The sequence below is a fragment of the Ambystoma mexicanum genome, chromosome 13 (genome assembly GCF_040938575.1).
Source record: "Ambystoma mexicanum isolate Mex_15411 chromosome 13, UKY_AmexF1_1, whole genome shotgun sequence".
Lineage (NCBI taxonomy): Eukaryota > Metazoa > Chordata > Amphibia > Caudata > Ambystomatidae > Ambystoma > Ambystoma mexicanum.
The window spans coordinates 817,658,681-817,675,155 of record NC_090938.1 but is presented as its reverse complement, the minus strand read 5'-3'; the positions used below and the strand labels follow the sequence as shown (position 1 = coordinate 817,675,155).

At 50.3% G+C, this 16,475-nt stretch overlaps 1 protein-coding gene across 1 annotated transcript in view; it reads left to right on the top strand.

Annotated features, from left to right (window-relative positions):
* The first annotated feature begins 2,627 nt into the window (after positions 1-2,627).
* LOC138522060 (proteasome subunit beta type-9-like) overlaps positions 2,628-16,475 on the top strand; it is a 172,118-nt gene continuing 158,270 nt past the window's right edge. Inside the window, exon 1 of the mRNA XM_069635297.1 lies at positions 2,628-2,901. Coding sequence (XP_069491398.1) covers positions 2,860-2,901 — 42 coding nt within the window. The 5' untranslated portion in view covers positions 2,628-2,859. The remainder of the gene's footprint in view (positions 2,902-16,475) is intronic.

Sequence of the window (16,475 nt, the reverse complement as noted above, 5' to 3'; positions counted from 1 at the left end):
GTTAGCAATCAGGTAAGTGTCAAACAGCCTTTTCCATCTGTCCCACCTTATCGACGGCGTGCCCGGTTCGGATAAAAAAGGTGGAGGTGGGGACATGCTTGCTGCAGCCATTGTTATTGAGAGATGTTCTTGTGTTCTGTGGTGAATAATAAAATTGCCAGCACTTTTGTGTGACTTTTTATATTAAATGTTACTTATCCTGTACGTATATTTGCACAAAATTCCTGTTTATTATCAGTCCAAGTGTGTCTGCACCTTATCTCTTCTCCTTTGAGTCTTTTCTTTGACACTGCAAGTTTTCAGGGGCCTTTTCCTTGACCTGCTTAATCCTTAACCAACTTTACGTGGCAATTGGGCTTGTTTTCTTGGTACAATGACCCTTACCCAATGAGAGACAGAGTGCTTTTACAATGAGTGGACCTCCTCCTCTAGGTGTGCCCTTCTCTATTCCCCTTTTGCTCCTCACCTCGACATCTAATGAGACCTGGGGCGGGCGGGTCCAAAACAGGATCGGCTGAAGCAGCACTTTGTCGCTCGTTGGAAGCTTAATGCGGGGCTAGGGAAACCGTCCCCCTGCAGCGCTGCCTCGCACTTCTGGCGCTGACGCCCCGATCGGTTGCGGTCCGATCTGGCCGCAATGCAGAGGCACCTGCTCCACTGCTGCTCGCCTCCGCTCCGCTTCGCCTGCAGATCAGCCACATAGACAGCGGGCTCCTGCTGCTTGTGCTCTGTGGCAGGCTCCCCGTTCACCTCGTCGCCAGTGAAAGGAATAAGTGCAGATTCAGGTAAGTCGAACTTAGTTTATTATAACGGGCCCCACAGAGCCAACTCCACCCTGTCACACTCCTTTTCAACCGCCTCACTGTTGTCACGCAGCAGCCCTGCTTAGAACCAAACAAGGGCTCGCGTGACCGCAGCGAGACGCAGAGAGCTAATGAACACATGTAACTCTCTACACTACTCATCCGTGAGCCTTACACGCAATCTAAGGGAGCGGGGAGGCCCACACCAGCCCCTGGTTCTTTCATCTGACACATGCCTCACCTGTGCCTGGCCACAGAGCGATTCTCCATCCTGAGCAGCAAAGCAGATACATCCATCGCAGCACCGGCCCAGCGCAACTGCCAGATCCCTGACCCCTCCTCACTGAGGCCCCTCAGGAAGGTGAGATGTCAGGACGCTCCGTTGCTGCGGAGGCCCGGCAAGGGGCATGGGCCTGCCTAGGCCTGATGTTGTAGCTCAGCGCTGAATAATGACATGACCACTCGGTTCACTGCATAAACCCGGACTGGCGCCAAAACGCCAGTTCCGGTGATTCCTTTATTTTCCTGCTCCCGTCCCCTGACGCGTGACCGGGTCTCCCCCGGCACGTGACATCACAGAAGGAAGGACCCTAGAAGAGCCTCCCAGCGCACCCTGAAGGGATGTCTAGCGAGGGGAGCCCCAGGCTACTAGGCCCCAAAAGTTGGTTCCCCCGAAGTACTGGGACGAGGAAGAGTGCCTTGGAAGTAATGGCTGTACTTTCTTTCTTGTATGTGGCTGTTCTTTTCCCTGCACATAGGCTGTACTTTCACATGTAGGGAGCCGCCCTTTATTCAGTATATGGCTATACTGTTCTTTGTGCATGTCTGCCTGGGACCCAGTAGCACCTTTCACCACACCTCGGCTGCACTTTCACATGTAGGGAGCTGCACTTTTTTCAGTATACATCTATACTGTTCCCTGTGCATGGCCTGCCCGGACCCCAGTAGCACTTTTCCCTGCACCTAGGCTGCACTTTCACATGTAGGGAGCTGCACTTGTTTCAGTATATGGATATACTGTGCCCTGTGCATGGCCTGCCCGGACCCCAGTAGCACTTTTCCCTGCACCTAGGCTGCACTTTCACATGTAGGGAGCTGCACTTTTTTCAGTATATGGCTATACTGTTCCCTGTGCATGGCTGCCCGGGCCCCACACAGAGCTCTCAGTGTCTCCCACGCGCAGCCACAGCCCCAGGACTCAATGGCCTCTATTGACAGCCAGACTCCGCCCCCTTGAGCCAAGCTCCATAGGGAGGCACTCCACGTTCCCCTGCGTCATCAGTTGCTAGGCGAGCCTTTAGCTTCAGGACCCAGGTTCGCTAGACATGTGCTATTTACACCCAGCCAATGGTGGCAAAGCTATCAACGCGTCATCAGTAGCTAGGGAAAGGTGTAGCTTCAGGACCCAGGTTCGCTAGACTGTGCTTATTACACCCAGCCAATGGTGGCAAAGCTCACAACGCGTCATCAGTAGCTAGGCAAGGGTGTACCTGTTAAGTCTCTGAAAGTAGAAGAGCATTATCCAATAGAGTTAGAGCTTTCCCAGCATCATGGAGTTGCTAGGCAGCAGAGGACTAATGTCCCGACAACCTCTGTGCGTGCCCTCTGGCGGTGGCAGGCGGTACTGCACTGTGAGCAGCCATGGCCCCAGCTGTCCCCATGTTACTTTCACTTTCACTTTCCCACCTTCCCATCTTCTCGGGCTGCACCAAAGAGCTCAGACCAGAGAGGAGGAGTGCAGACCAGGGAGGAGGAGAGTGCAGCCCAGGGAGGAGGAGAGTGCAGCCCAGGGAGGAGGAGAGTGCAGAGCAGACAGGAGGAGAGCACAGAGCAGACCAGGAGAGTGCAGACCAGACAGAGGAGAGCACAGAGCAGACCAGGAGGGTGCAGATCAGACAAGAGGAGAGCGCAGACCAGACAGGAGGAGAGTGCAGACCAGACAGGAGGAGAGCACAGACCAGACAGGAGGAGAGCGCAGACCAGACAGGAGGAGAGCGCAGACCAGACAGGAGGAGAGTGCAGACCAGACAGGAGGAGAGCACAGAGCGGGGAGACCATGACTGAGCCCTGGGACACTTCCTGTGAGATCAGGACAGGGGTAAGGAGCCCTGCAGAGGGCACCATGGCTTCCAGGACCCTCCGTTCCCCTTCATTTTTAGTCTAAAAGTGAATGCAGGCCTTTAGAGAATTCACCCCAAGGGGCAGTTTTCTGTGTGTGTTTCCTCCTTTAACCTTCTTCCCCACGCACCTGTCCCTCCTCCTGGGAAGGGATGTCCCTCTTTCTACAGCTTATTGTATTCAGAGAGTACAGTTAAGCAGCGCCCAACCACAGTGCACTTTCATTCCCACACCTGAGGCTTGATTGCGTGTGCAACGGACATGGCGCTTTCAGGGTTTTCCCCAGTGAAATTGGCAGTATAATAATAATAACTTGTTTTTTATATAGCGCTTTTATCCAAAGCGCTTTACATAGACATGCTTATTGTACCCCGAAGTCTTGCACTTTGTTTTGGTTTAGGTGGGATGATTTTACTGCTGGCGACAGTGTTCCTTGTTCTTTGCATGGGAAGGCTGCCTGGGTGTTTGAGGGCGATGCTTGTGGCGTGGGTGGTCGCTGCGGGAAGGCTGCCTGGGTGTTTGAGGGTGATGCTTGTGCCCTGGATGGCCGCCGCGGGAAGGCTGTCTGGATGTTTGAAGGCGATGCGTGTGCCCTGGGTGGTCGCCGCGGGAAGGCTGTCTGGATGTTTCAGGGCCATGCTTGTGCCCTGGGTGGCCGACGCAGGAAGGTTGCCTCAGTGTTTGAGGGCAATGCTTGTACCCTGGGTGGCCGCCGCGGGAAGGCTGCATGGGTGTTTGAGGGTGATGCTTGTGCCCTGGTTGGTTGCTGCGGGAAGGTTGCCTGGGTGTTTGAGGGCAATGCTTGTGCCCCGGGGGGCCGCCGCGGGAAGGCTGCCTGGGTGTTTGAGGGTGATGCTTGTGCTCTGGGTGGTTCCCGCGGGAAGGCTGCCTGGGTGTTTGAGGGCAATGCTTGTGCCCTGGGTAGTCACCATGTGAAGGCTGCCTGGGTGTTAGAGGGCGATGCTTGTCCCCTGAGTGGTCCCCGCGGGAAGGCTGTCTGGGTGTTTGAGGGCAATGCTTGTGCCCTGTGTGGTCCCCGCGGGAAGGCTGCCTGGGTGTTTGAGGGCGATGCTTGTGCCCTGGCTGGCTGCCGCGGGAAGGCTGCCTGGGTGTTTGAGGGTGATGCTTGTGTCCTGGCTGGCTGCTGCGGGAAGGCTGCCTGGGTGTTTGAGGGCAATGCGTGTGCCCTGGGTAGTCACCGCCGGAAGGCTGCCTGGGTGTTTGAGGGCAATGCTTGGGCCCTGGGTAGTCGCCGTGGAAAGGCTGCTTGGGTGTTTGAGGGTGATGGTTGTACCCGGGTGATCCCCGCAGGAAGACTGCCTGGGTGTTTGAGGGCAAGGCTTGTGCCCTGGGTAGTCACTGTGGACAGGCTGCTTGGGTATTTGAGGGTGATGCTTGTGCTCTGGGTGGTCGCTGCGGGAAGGCTGCCTGGGTGTTTGAGCGCGATGCTTGTGCCCTGTGTGGCCGCCGTGGGAAGGCTGCCTGGATGTTTGAGGGCCATGCTTGTGCCCTGGGTGGCCGCCGCAGGAAGGCTGCCTGGGTGTTTTAGGGCCATGCTTGTGCCCTGGGTGGCCGCCGTGGGAAGGCTGCCTGTGCTTTTGAGGGCAATGCTTGTGCCCTGGGTGGTCCCCACGGGAAGGCTGCCTGGGTGTTTGAGGGCGATGCTTGTGCCCTGGGTGGCCGCCGCGGGGAAGTTTGCCTGGGTGTTTGAGGGTGAAAGCAAGCGTCCCCAAACAGCACGATCCTCCCCGCAATGAGAGACAATGAAGGACTCTCCCAAAATGGGAATAAGGCCAAGACAGAGTGCGGGTGAGCGTAAATGGGAGTTTATCGATCAGAATTGGGCATGCAAGGAACTCTGCAAACTCCGAGAGCGCTCTGTCTGACAATAGCAAAGACAGGCGTATATATTTACAAAAAACGTCATCAAAACCTACATACTATAGGGGGCACAAGTTCATTGGGATTGGGTGGCGACGACTAACTATAGGTGCTGCTGCGGTGTGGTTGGTCTTGGCTGGAGGACGTCACTGGTCACCCTCGTGGGTTGGGCTGGGCCTGGCAGGTCGGCTTGAGTTCATCCGGGCGGTGTTGGTGTGCCGAGGCGGCCTGTGGCAGAGATGAATGCCTTTTCTGACTTACTTGCCCTCTGCCATGCACACTGTAGTCATTCGGTCATTTACAGTTTTATTCTCTTTAGTAAATCTTTTAATAGGTTAAATACAACACAGGAGGAATGCACCTTGTGAGGGATCTGGAGATAATATATCGTGGCCTGGTTACTTGTGATCTGTTGACCGGGACCATAGGTCGAGGGGCTAAGCTTCGGGGACTGGGGCGGGTGGTACAGGTCTTTCTGTCTTGTTAGAAGTGATTATGGATGTTTCGCTGTGTGTTGTCAAAGTGTTGGGTGTCCTGATTGCACAGGGCCATAAGTCTGAGACAGTCCAGTGGGTTGTGGGGTTTACGAGGGGGCGCTTGAGTTTAAACTAAGGTTTACTGCTGTGCTGTAAATAATGCAGGTGGCTGGCCGCGGCCTTGGGTGCTGGAGTGGGGCTACAAGTCTTTGAAGCGACTCCAGTCGGGTCGGGGGAGGCGTGATAGCGCAGAGCGGGGCTCTGTTCTCATGTCTTGGCAGCCTTCTGAGGAAGGGAGGGGGATACATCGAGACCTTGTACGCTTTCACAAAGGTATCTCCCTCGTGTGTTGCTGAATATAAGTAAAGACATCGCAAACATTTGAATACTTTCTATAATACTTATTTAAAATCACTTCGAAACATGCATTTAACCTTTGCTGGGTGCGTTTCGATTATACCCAGTTCGAGCATCATATTTGTACATTAGACTCTAGCAGCTACAGTGTTTCAGTTACATGCATATACATTCGTAGTAAATGAGGTAGTGGTTAGATAAGTGGAGTACATAGAAAACGACCCGCCACTGTACGTGACGGTGGTGGCATATGAGGGGCTCAGACATTCACACATGATACGTGCACTCTCGCGCATTCTTTACATGGGTTCATAGTATAGTTGCATCCGCTTCCTCGTGTACTCTAGCAGCATTAGCTTTGGTTATGGCGCGAAACCACGTGAGGTAGGCTGCCCAGTGATACACGCAACGAACAGATCCCTGGAGCGTTCCTTTATCATTGGCATCCACCTGCAATGGTGCGAGCTTGCCATAGCTTATATCATGGGAGCATACTTTCTCATTTTAATACCTTCTACAGGCGTTTGTATCTTGTGGAAGAAAGAAATAATGCAAGAGGTCTTGACATTAATGCATAAAGACTGTCTGCCATCTGATGACCATATTACTGTTCTTTTCATTTCCCAGGCCTGCTGGCCGGGTCATGCTAGGAGCGATGATACACTGCGGGAGGTGAACTGATACAATGTTAGGGCATTACGCTAGCTCATGGCCGTTTTGTTCGTGGGAACGTGCTCGCAGCGGATCTGCCAGGGTGCTGCGGCAACAGGGATGTTCTCCAAGGGTGGGGGCCGCGCTACAGTGCGCTGAGCTCACACCATCTTTACCGGGCAAAGAATGGTTTTTGGGCCTAGCTAAATTTGTGTTGTAATCAATACATATGGGCATTCGATACGTGTGGGCAATGTCTCCAGTGGGTGAGCCCTCCACCACCTGGGCCCGGGTGGCATGAGGGAACGCCCAATGGGCCATAGCCCTCACCTGGTGAAGAAACGCAGGCGAGAGGGGTCTCCTGGACCAGCCCTCCCCTACATTTCCCCCCTTTCGTTACTAAAGTAACGAATTCTTTAACTCCTCTATCCTCCTACACTCTGCTTCGTCCATCACCGCCTCATCCCATGCAGGAGTTCCTTTGATAGGCATCCATGCTCTGCACACCCCCCTTAAACTCTCACCTCTCCTGGCGTATTCATCTGGAGTACACGTAAGATATATGCACCCACCATCTCCTTCCAAATCTACCACACTTCCTCGTACCATTCTAGTATGCGGGGCTCTTTGATGGTGGTGTGCCAAAGCTTATCTACAATATCCTTGTCATGGTACATGGGCACCAGTTGGTACCTTGGTGTGTTGTCTACCCCTGTTTGTACTTGTGCTTCTTGCACCGTTTTTATTGTACCGTGTGAGTTGCCCATTGTCACCATCATCATTGCACCATTTGGTACTGCGCTAGCACAGACTCGAAGACCCACCTGGCACAGGCAGAAAATCAAAAGCAGGAACACCACAGCTGGCATCAGAAATTTCATCGTTGTTCCAAGCCATGAGGGGACCCAGGAGAAGAGGTTATTGAACCATGTACTATCTTCTGCTCCGCCTTCCATCTTCATTTTTTCTCCTAGGTTATGGACTGCTTCGATCACATGGGACAGGGAGCCGTTCTCTGCGTCTTCAGAAGGTATGAAAGTGCAGCAGGCACTTCCTATTTTTCGGCAAACACCGCCGTCCATCGCCGTCAACAGGTCCAGGACATACCTGTTCTGCATGGTCATCAGTCGCAAGGCTCTTAGTTCGACCTTTATTATGTTAAAACCTTCTTCGGTGTCGTTCGCCAGCTGAATTAATTCCCAGCGGGTTATCTGGAGCCATTTTGCGTTAGCCCTTGCTTGGACACTTGATACGAGCGAGGCAAAAAATGTTTCTGCTGAGCTGAATAATCGATATTTGTCTGGGATCTGGGCCAATAGTTCTGATGATGCCTTTGATATATAGTTTGATGCTCGTCTGTTGCGGGTCAGCACCTCTCCCTTGTTTCCAGAAGACAGGACATACATTTGTGGTTCTGCAGTTGGTTGAGCCACACTCTGTTGCGTGCGTTCCTGTGTCCTTTTGCTTCCATCGATGTGGCTTTCTGGTATCACCATTAGAGCTGAGTGCAGAGTGGCCATTGAGCAGCTGCCACTCCACGACGGGGGGAGGTGTAGGTATGCCTGTTTTCCACATACCCAATACGTGTCCATAAGGGCCGCAGTCCCTTTTCTTAGGTCTGGGATAGTGAGGGTTTTGTTGCACTTCTTGTTCGTCCCCATGGACGTTCTCCCCTCTCCGTTGAAACATAGTTCATAGTCTATTTCATTCTGCAACTTGAAAGGCTTTTCGATGGGCGTAACCCAGGTTAGTTTTGAAATGTGTTCTCTCCATACGGGTGTGCATGTTTCTTCTATCCATTGCAATTTCTCCGGTGCCACACCCCTCAGTGCTTCAGCTTTACACATTACTTCTTCATTCTTCCACTTGTTATCAGAAAAAAGTGTCCCTTCGATTGCAAAAAATGGTTCTCTCAGACATACAACCCCTGACGGTTTTGGGTAGCACGTTTTCTCGTTCTGCAGCATTTGAAAAGTCACTTCATGTGCCTGGAAGGTGTTCTTAATTCTGCATAACGTGAGATGAAGGAGACATTGGGCATCTATAATCGGCAACTCTTTGGGTAACAGTACTTTGGGTGTACCTGATGCGTGAGGGATGAGGGAGCAAACATAACAGCTCTCGTTTGTTGTTTGTCTAGCTGTGGCACTCATGTCTGCATACCACTTATTTGTTTGGTGGGGGTGTCGCGGGTCTTCCATCTTATCTAGACCTAACCCATAGTACTCATCATACTTCTTCCTTCCTGCTTCCCTCTTCCGTCTATTGTTCTTATTCCTCATATTCTTCCCGATTCCCTGGGCAAGAGACAAACTAGACCCCCTTTCTCATTCCCGCCCCCCTTCACCCAGTCATCATATAATATTTCATGTGTTTCTCTCATTCTTTGATTCTCTATGGCCGTGGGGGCAGGTTGGCTGGTGGGGGTATTATACAACCAGGATATGGCAGAGGGATTTCGGTCGTTTAAGCTGTGAGCATTGTAATTGGACATCTCAGGTGGGGACAGAGTGTTGTTTTGTCTTTCACCCTTTGGCCCTCCATCGTGTGAAATGCCAACATTGGATGACGTAGTATAGTAGCCCCACACAAGTTTAGTTCCATCCCATCTCAAAAAATCACCTTCCCTTGTAGTTGCATTGACACTTGCAGTTGTATTGGTCCCAGTAGTTGTGTTACTCCCTCCCCCCTCGTTCATCTCGATAGAGATGAACGCTATGAACCAGTATGTAACCAGACCGAATAATAATGTAAAGAACAATATAATGCACGCAGATAGTCCACATTCATACGAATATATACATTTCACAGTTAACCATTCTCTAATTCTAGTACATCTATCCATTGCAGGCCGCCCGTTAGATGCCATGGAAGCTCCTGTTTAAGATATAAAAGTGCATTGAGTGCATATATGTAAACATTTTTGTTGGCACCAACAGTGCCAATATACATGTGACGGGGAATGGAAGCGGGTGGGGATACGGGGAGGGGTATTCACAGACAAGGGTGTATACAAGTTCATAGTTCAGCATTCCATTTTATATATGTGTATATATATATTTACACTCAACAAGATGAATGTTAAAACAACATTTTTTTTTTTTTTTTTTTTTTTATCAGTTGTGCATTTCTTCAAATTCAGTACCAGCACATACACGCAAGTTCATATTCAGTCATTCTACTCAGTTGCAGCGTTTGCTGTTGTCTGTGCCTCCCCATCTACCTCCTCTTGTACGTTGCTATATGCCTTCCGTACATCGGTCAAGTGCACCCAGTACCTCAACCCTTTGACTTTTACCGCCGTAGGTGTGAAAAATATTACTTCATATGGGCCATGGAATCGTGGTGCATTCCACCGACGCACAAAACTTCTGACATATATCCAGTCGCCTGGCATTAGCTGTAGTTGTTGCTCCGGCTCCGTGACAGCGCCTGTTACATTTCCCTCTTCTCTAGTGAAGGGTGGGGACAATTGCTTTGCTATCACGCGCGCTGCCCTTGTCAGTTTCTTTAAATAGTCTGTGAACTCATCTCCCAATATCGCGGCGCTTCTGTGAGCGTCTGAGTGTTCGCGCAGTGGTGAGTGTGCAGTGTTCATCCGTCTCCCAGTCACGATCTCGTGCGGGGACAAATGGTGGTCTTTGCTTGGCTGGTTTCGTAACTCAAATAGCGCAAGCGGTAGGCAGTAAATCCAATTCTTTTTCAATGAGAAGCATAGTTTTGATAACCTGCCCTTCAACAATCCGTTCATCTTTTCCACTACGCCATTACTTTGAGGATGATAAATTGAACATAATTTATGTTTTATTCCCAACAATGCAGTCACTTCCTTAAAAAGCTCATTCACAAAATGAGTGCCATTGTCTGAGCGGATGACGTCACAAATTCCCCAGCGCGGGAATACCTCCCTTACTAGGAACTTGGCGGCGCTCTTGGCATCGGGTCGCGCGCAGGGTCCTGCTTCCACCCACCTTGAAAATGGGCACACGACCACAATCATGTACCGTGCACCATTACACCTTTCCCCCATATCTGCATAATCTATGTGTAGTTCCTTGAATGGGCCAATGGGCTTAGGAATTGTTCCCCAGAGAGTACGTAATGTCATCCCTGAATTGTATATTTGGCATGTTGTACATTCCATTGCCAAGCGAGACACGTGCTCCTGGAGACAGGGCACGAACCATTCTTCCTGTATTTCTGCTGCGATGTGTTGTTTGGTGTTATGTGCAGGGAAGTGTAGCTGTTGAAATGCAATCTCTAGTAGCTGAATTGGCATTACCACCTTCCCCGAGTTATTTTGCCTCCACAGCAGGTCTGTTCCTGACTTGCTGCACCCTCGCTTTGTCCACAATAGTATTTCCTCTGCACTGGCTCCTTCCTGCAATTCTATTATTTGTGGTATGGGCATGACATTATATCCCTCTGGGGGCTCTTCGTTTGTTTTGTCCTTAAGCATGTATTCACCTGTGTCATTTTTCTGAAAATAGGAAGCATCTTTGGCGGCAGCGTCCGCTGCCGCGTTCCCTAAAGACACAACATCTGTGTTGGACGTATGTGCTTGGCATTTTACTATTGCTACTGCAGTGGGGTGTTGCAGGGCCTCAATTAACTCTTTTAACAATTCTGCATGCTGTACAGGTGTTCCATCTGCCCTCCTAAAGCCCCTCCGCCCCCATCTTGCTAGGCCTCCATGTACTGTTGTTGTCATGTAAGCTGAGTCTGTGTATATCGTCACTGCACAACCCTTTGCTGCATGTAGTGCTTCTATGAGTGCAATCAGTTCTGCTGCCTGCGCGGAGTAATGTGATGGGAGACGACATTGTACCAGTGTTTCATACTCATCGTCTTCTAACCTCACCACTGCCATGCCAACGTGTTTTTCTCCCGTGTCCGTGTCAATAGATGCGGACCCATCCACAAAATACACTTCCCCTTCGCTTAGAGCGTTCTCACACACCACTGTCTCCTCCCCACTTCCTCCTGTGTAGGTTGCGCAATCGTGGTTCTGCATGTCTTCGAGCGTGCACGCTTCTGTAATGAATGTGGCGGGGTTCACTGTCTTGCATCTCACTATATGGATGTTGGCACTGGACAGTATAATCTCGTAGGCAGTTGCCCGCTGTGTGGTCAGTGTGCTTTTTGATCTCTCGAGTATGGCAAATAATGAATGTTCCACAAACAATGTTACAGAGCAGCCCATTACTATTGTGGCACTTTTCTCAATCGCGAACGCGGCTGCAGCGAGTGATTGCTCGCACGCGAAATGGCCCTGCATCACGGCATCTAAAGTGCCACTATAGTAAGCCAATGGCTTGTGTCCTAGGGATGTTTTTTGTGTCAGGACTGCTGTCATCAGTGTTTCCTTGCAGTGGGAGAATAGATAAAACTCGCGTCCATAATCAGGGTTTGCGAGTACTGGGGCGCTTGAAATCAACTCTTTTAGTGTTTGGAAGGAGGAACTCATCTCTTCCGTCCATTCCACCTTCCTGTTCTCCTGTTGGGCCACCTTTAATGCTTGTAATAAGGGCCTAGTGTATGCCGCATAATCTAGTATCCATGCTCGGCAGTAATTGCACATTCCCAAAAATTTCTGCATGTCTTTTACTGTTGTGGGTTCTTGTACTGATCTTATGGCTTCTACCCTGTCTGGTATTATTCTTTTTCCATCTCTCGAAATCAGCTGTCCTAGATACAGGACCTCTGTCAGGCAGTATTGTAGCTTTCCCTTGTCCACCTTGTACCCCTTGTTGGCCAGCAAAGTCAATAGAGTTATGGAATCTGTTCTGCATGTCTCTTCGTTTCGTGCGCAGACTAGTAAATCATCTACGTACTGAATAATGGTGCTCTCAACTGATAGGTTTCCTAGGTCTTCATGTAATACGCGATTGAAGATGCTCGGGCTCTCGCAGTAACCCTGTGGTAATCTGCAATGCTCATACCTTTTACCCCCCAGTGTGAAGGCTGTAAGGTATCTACTCTTTTCCGCCAGGGGAATAGAGAAAAATGCGTTTTTCAAATCCACTACTGTGAAATGTGATGCCTCTTTCGGGATGCTGCACAGTATTGATGCGGGGTTCGGGACTAGAGGGAACTCCTTCTGAATTACATCGTTGAGGGGGCGTAAGTCCTGTATCATCCTCCAAGACCCCCCTTTTGCTTTTTTGATCGGATAAATACAAGTGTTACATGGGGAGTTTGAAGGCACTATTATCCCTTGTGCTAGTAGGGCGTTTATTGTCTCTTTTATCCCTTCTTCAGCTTCACGAGACAGAGGATACTGTTTAACTCGTGGTAAAATTGCTCCTTGTTTTAGCTTTATTACCACAGGCTGTACTCCATGCAACAGTCCCACATCATGGGGGCCTGTTGTCCATAAGTTGTTTGGTACGAGCCTCATGTCGTCATCAAAAAACGACGGTGGTGCTCCTACCACTGTCATCAATTGGACGGGAGTCTCCCTTGCTTGTATTAAAATATCACAGGGCATCGCTATTTCCATCACTATTTCACCATCCCCTTCTGAGTCTGAGAAGAGATCCTCATCTGTTACCTCTCGCAGGGCGATGTTGGCGTTTGTGCATAGCACTGTGTGCCACTCACACCCTTCCTCGTCCACTCCGATCACAGCTATTCTTTTTGCTGACACTTGCACAGCGTGCAAATCTAACGATACCACTGATCCTGGTGCTGCGTTGGGGCATACTATGGGGCGGAAGAGGAACTCCGCCGGGATCCTCCAGTCCATGCTTCTCAGCTCGGGAATTATGAGGGCCAGAGTCTTCAGCCCTTTGATAAACATTTCCTCATTTTGTGGCAGTCCTCGTATTTCCTGCGTGGTTGTGTAGGCTTGCACTACCAACATTGCACGCAAGGGGCATATCCCGGGTGTGGAACACACTATCCCTCTCTCGGTAAATGATATGGTCATGTTGAGTTTACTCAGGAGATCCCTCCCTAGCAAGTTAATTGGGGAATGTTCGTAATATAATAAGGGTGCCTTCACAGTCTTACCCCCCACTGTCACATCCAAAGCTTCTGTGTAAGGAACTTCAACTACAGCCCCAGAGAACCCCTGCGTCTCTAACTTCCTGTTAGATAACGGGAATCGGCCCTCTCTGATACATGATTTCTCCGCTCCCGAATCAACCATGAATATAAACTGCTTGTCTCCTATCTGCGCCCCTACCAATGGTTCCTCTGCTGCATTGTAGGTGGTGGATAGAACTGGACACGCAAGTGTTCTCTGTGGGCTGTCCTATGCGGGGTATCTCGTCGCCCCTCCCTCATTAAAGACATTTCCGGAAACTACCGACATGCCGCTGTAAGGCACTGGCGCGGGGGCCCCGTTTGCTGTTGTCGCGAAAGGGTTACCTGGCGTGTATTGCATGCTGTCATTGTTTTGGGGGTGGTTCTGTGTCCTATACTGGTGTCCTTGTTGCTGGCCCGTGGTAACCTGGCCGGGGTTTCTTAGTTGCTGCTGTCCCATTGGGAGACCGTATGGGCTTCCCGGGTGTGGATGACCATAAGTCTCCCCCTCCTGGAACCCATTGTTTTGTCGACTTCTGCACTCCCTGGAGTAATGTCCCCATCGTCCACAGTTCCAGCAACTCCCTTGGGGGCCCCTGGGACCCTGCCATCCATTTCCTCCCATTCCTCCATACCCCTGTCCGCCTCCTCTCCGGCCCCTGTACCCACCTCGTCCCCCTCGAGGGGTCCACTCTTGCCACTGCGGGCTTCCACCTTGCTCTTGCTCAGTCCACTGCCGCTGTCCTGGTCCTGCCCAATTAGTTGCCACCCTTCCTTGGAGTGCTATCAGCCCCTCCTCCTCCTCATCTCCCTCCCTACTGTGTGGGAGCGCGGCTACTGCTGCTGCAACCTTCACTAACTTTGACTGTACTAACTTCGCCTCGTCTGCCAATCTTTTCTGCGCCACCTCCTTCTCCCTTTCCTTGATTCTTTTACAATGGTGTACTATTATGCTTTGAATTTCAGGCCATCCCTTTGCTTCAATACCTGCTATCTTGTCAAGCGCCTTCTGCACTTCCTTTGGGAGCCCTCTCTTTATAATAAAATAAAATAAAGATGTCGATTGATGCCAGGGCGTGCCCGTTTCTGCTCTCCACATCTCTTGGACCCGAAAAATGTAATCCATAGCCTCTTCCCCGTCATTCATTGTACACTGCATCACTGACTGCAAGTCCGGTGTGTCTGGGAATGTTTCGCGTAAGGCATCCCACACCCTGGCATGCACCGTGTTAAAGGATGCCCCATCATGGCGGTCACAGTCTAACGTTACTCCCGGGAAACCGGCCTTAACCCATACCCTGTCAGCCTGGTCACCTACTGCTGATACGAGTAGACTTTTTACATCTCCTATGGCTAGGGGTACTCCGGCAGTATGTTTCTCAAAGGCATATATCCACTTACTTGCCCCTCCTGACAACGGGGGCAATAGCTTCAATAAATTGGCCTTATCCATCTGTGCCCATGGGATATAGTTAGGCCTCCCTCCTCCCCTGTGTATCAATGGGAGCTGTAGCCTTCCTTTTATCGTTCCGTCCGGACCCGTTTGATCTGTTGATGTCCCTAGTGATGCCATTTTTCCCACTCTGTTCCTTAGTCGCCCCGTCCACTCATCGTCCAGGGTTCTCAGTGAACACGTACCTTCCCCCCCTTCGCTTCCCCCTCCTATCGCCATACTCAACCTGTCGTTTTCTTCTACCTCGTCCCTTATGTCACACAGCAACTCCTCTCTAATTCCCCCCCTTCTTTCTTCACTTGCAACATCTCCCTCTCCGGGCCCTATTTCTATTATTCGCGTTGGTTCTTCCTCAATTCTGAACAAAATCTCGCCCTTTTTCCACCCCTCTTCGGGCTTTCTATTTTCACCTAGCGCTCTAGACGTACGCCCTGATCTAGTTGCATCTAGTGCTGTTCGTTCGCATATGTCTTTTATCCTCGAGAGCTCATCCTTTGCTATCGTCAGTCTTGATTCTAAATCATCTGTGAGCTTCTCTATATCCACCCTTTGTGCGCCTGCCTGGGCTCGCTCCCTCGTGCTTTCGTATGGTGGAGGTGCCGTGGGCCGGAGAGGTGTAGTATCTGTCGGGGGAGGTATGTAAGTGGGATCACTGTACCCCTCTGCGGGCACAGGCTTCTTTATTATCGGGTACAAACTTATTACCTCTGCTGGTGGCGCTACACTTGAGCCTTCTTTGACATCTCTTTGTATTAGCAGTGGATTGTCTGTGGTGGACGGGAGATCAGGATTTAGTGCTGGTGTCTTAGGCGGTGGTATCTCTTCAAATAACCTCCAAAGATCTAATATTTCCCTCCGATTTTGCAGCTGCTTTCCTTTGTATTTTAGATAAATGCATGTGGCCACTGTATCCAGGACACTTTTATCAAACGACCCTCCCTCGGGCCAAATCTGAGGTAACCCCTCCCCCTTTAGCTCGGTCACCCATTGGTCGTGATATTTTTTAATCCGCTCCACGTACCCCGGGAGATTCTTACAAATATGTGATAAGGGTGTTTCAGCCCCCATCTCTATGCCCTCCTAGTGCTGATGTGCCTAGTGTGTTTGCAACTACAATGTAAATGTCGTATCAATATTATTCTTTATATTTTACTTCACGTTCAATGTTGAGTCCCTTTGGGCTCTCCCCCTCCCTATCTGCACAATACAAAACTGGCCGTACACAATGTCTAATATGTTTCTTTTGAGGGGCACATACAAGAGCAACCCATCCTTTGGTTTGACAATGTCAGACTGGAAATCAAAAAAGGTACTCACTCACTCCACTATATTGGTGTTGTCTGAAGAGAGGAAAAAAAACTTTTATCCGACCACACTTATCATGACCATTTAACTATTATGCACTTACAATCGTTCACACATTCACAACGTCAAAATCTCTTCTAACACATACGAGGTGCACACACCTCTTGGCACCATTCACCATTCAAGCTGCCCTCCCTTTCCTCCCTAGCCGGCTGTCCCTAGTTGCCTTATTCGAAAATCTAGATGCGCATATATATATATATAGATTAACCTGTTTTCCCCGCCTTCTAATAGGACTTTGTTTCTCTTACTGTCTCCCCAAGTCTGTGCTAATCACAGTTCTTTTATTCTCCCCCCCCTACCCTTAAGAAAAAGGAAGAAAGTAATAGCGGTCACTAATGT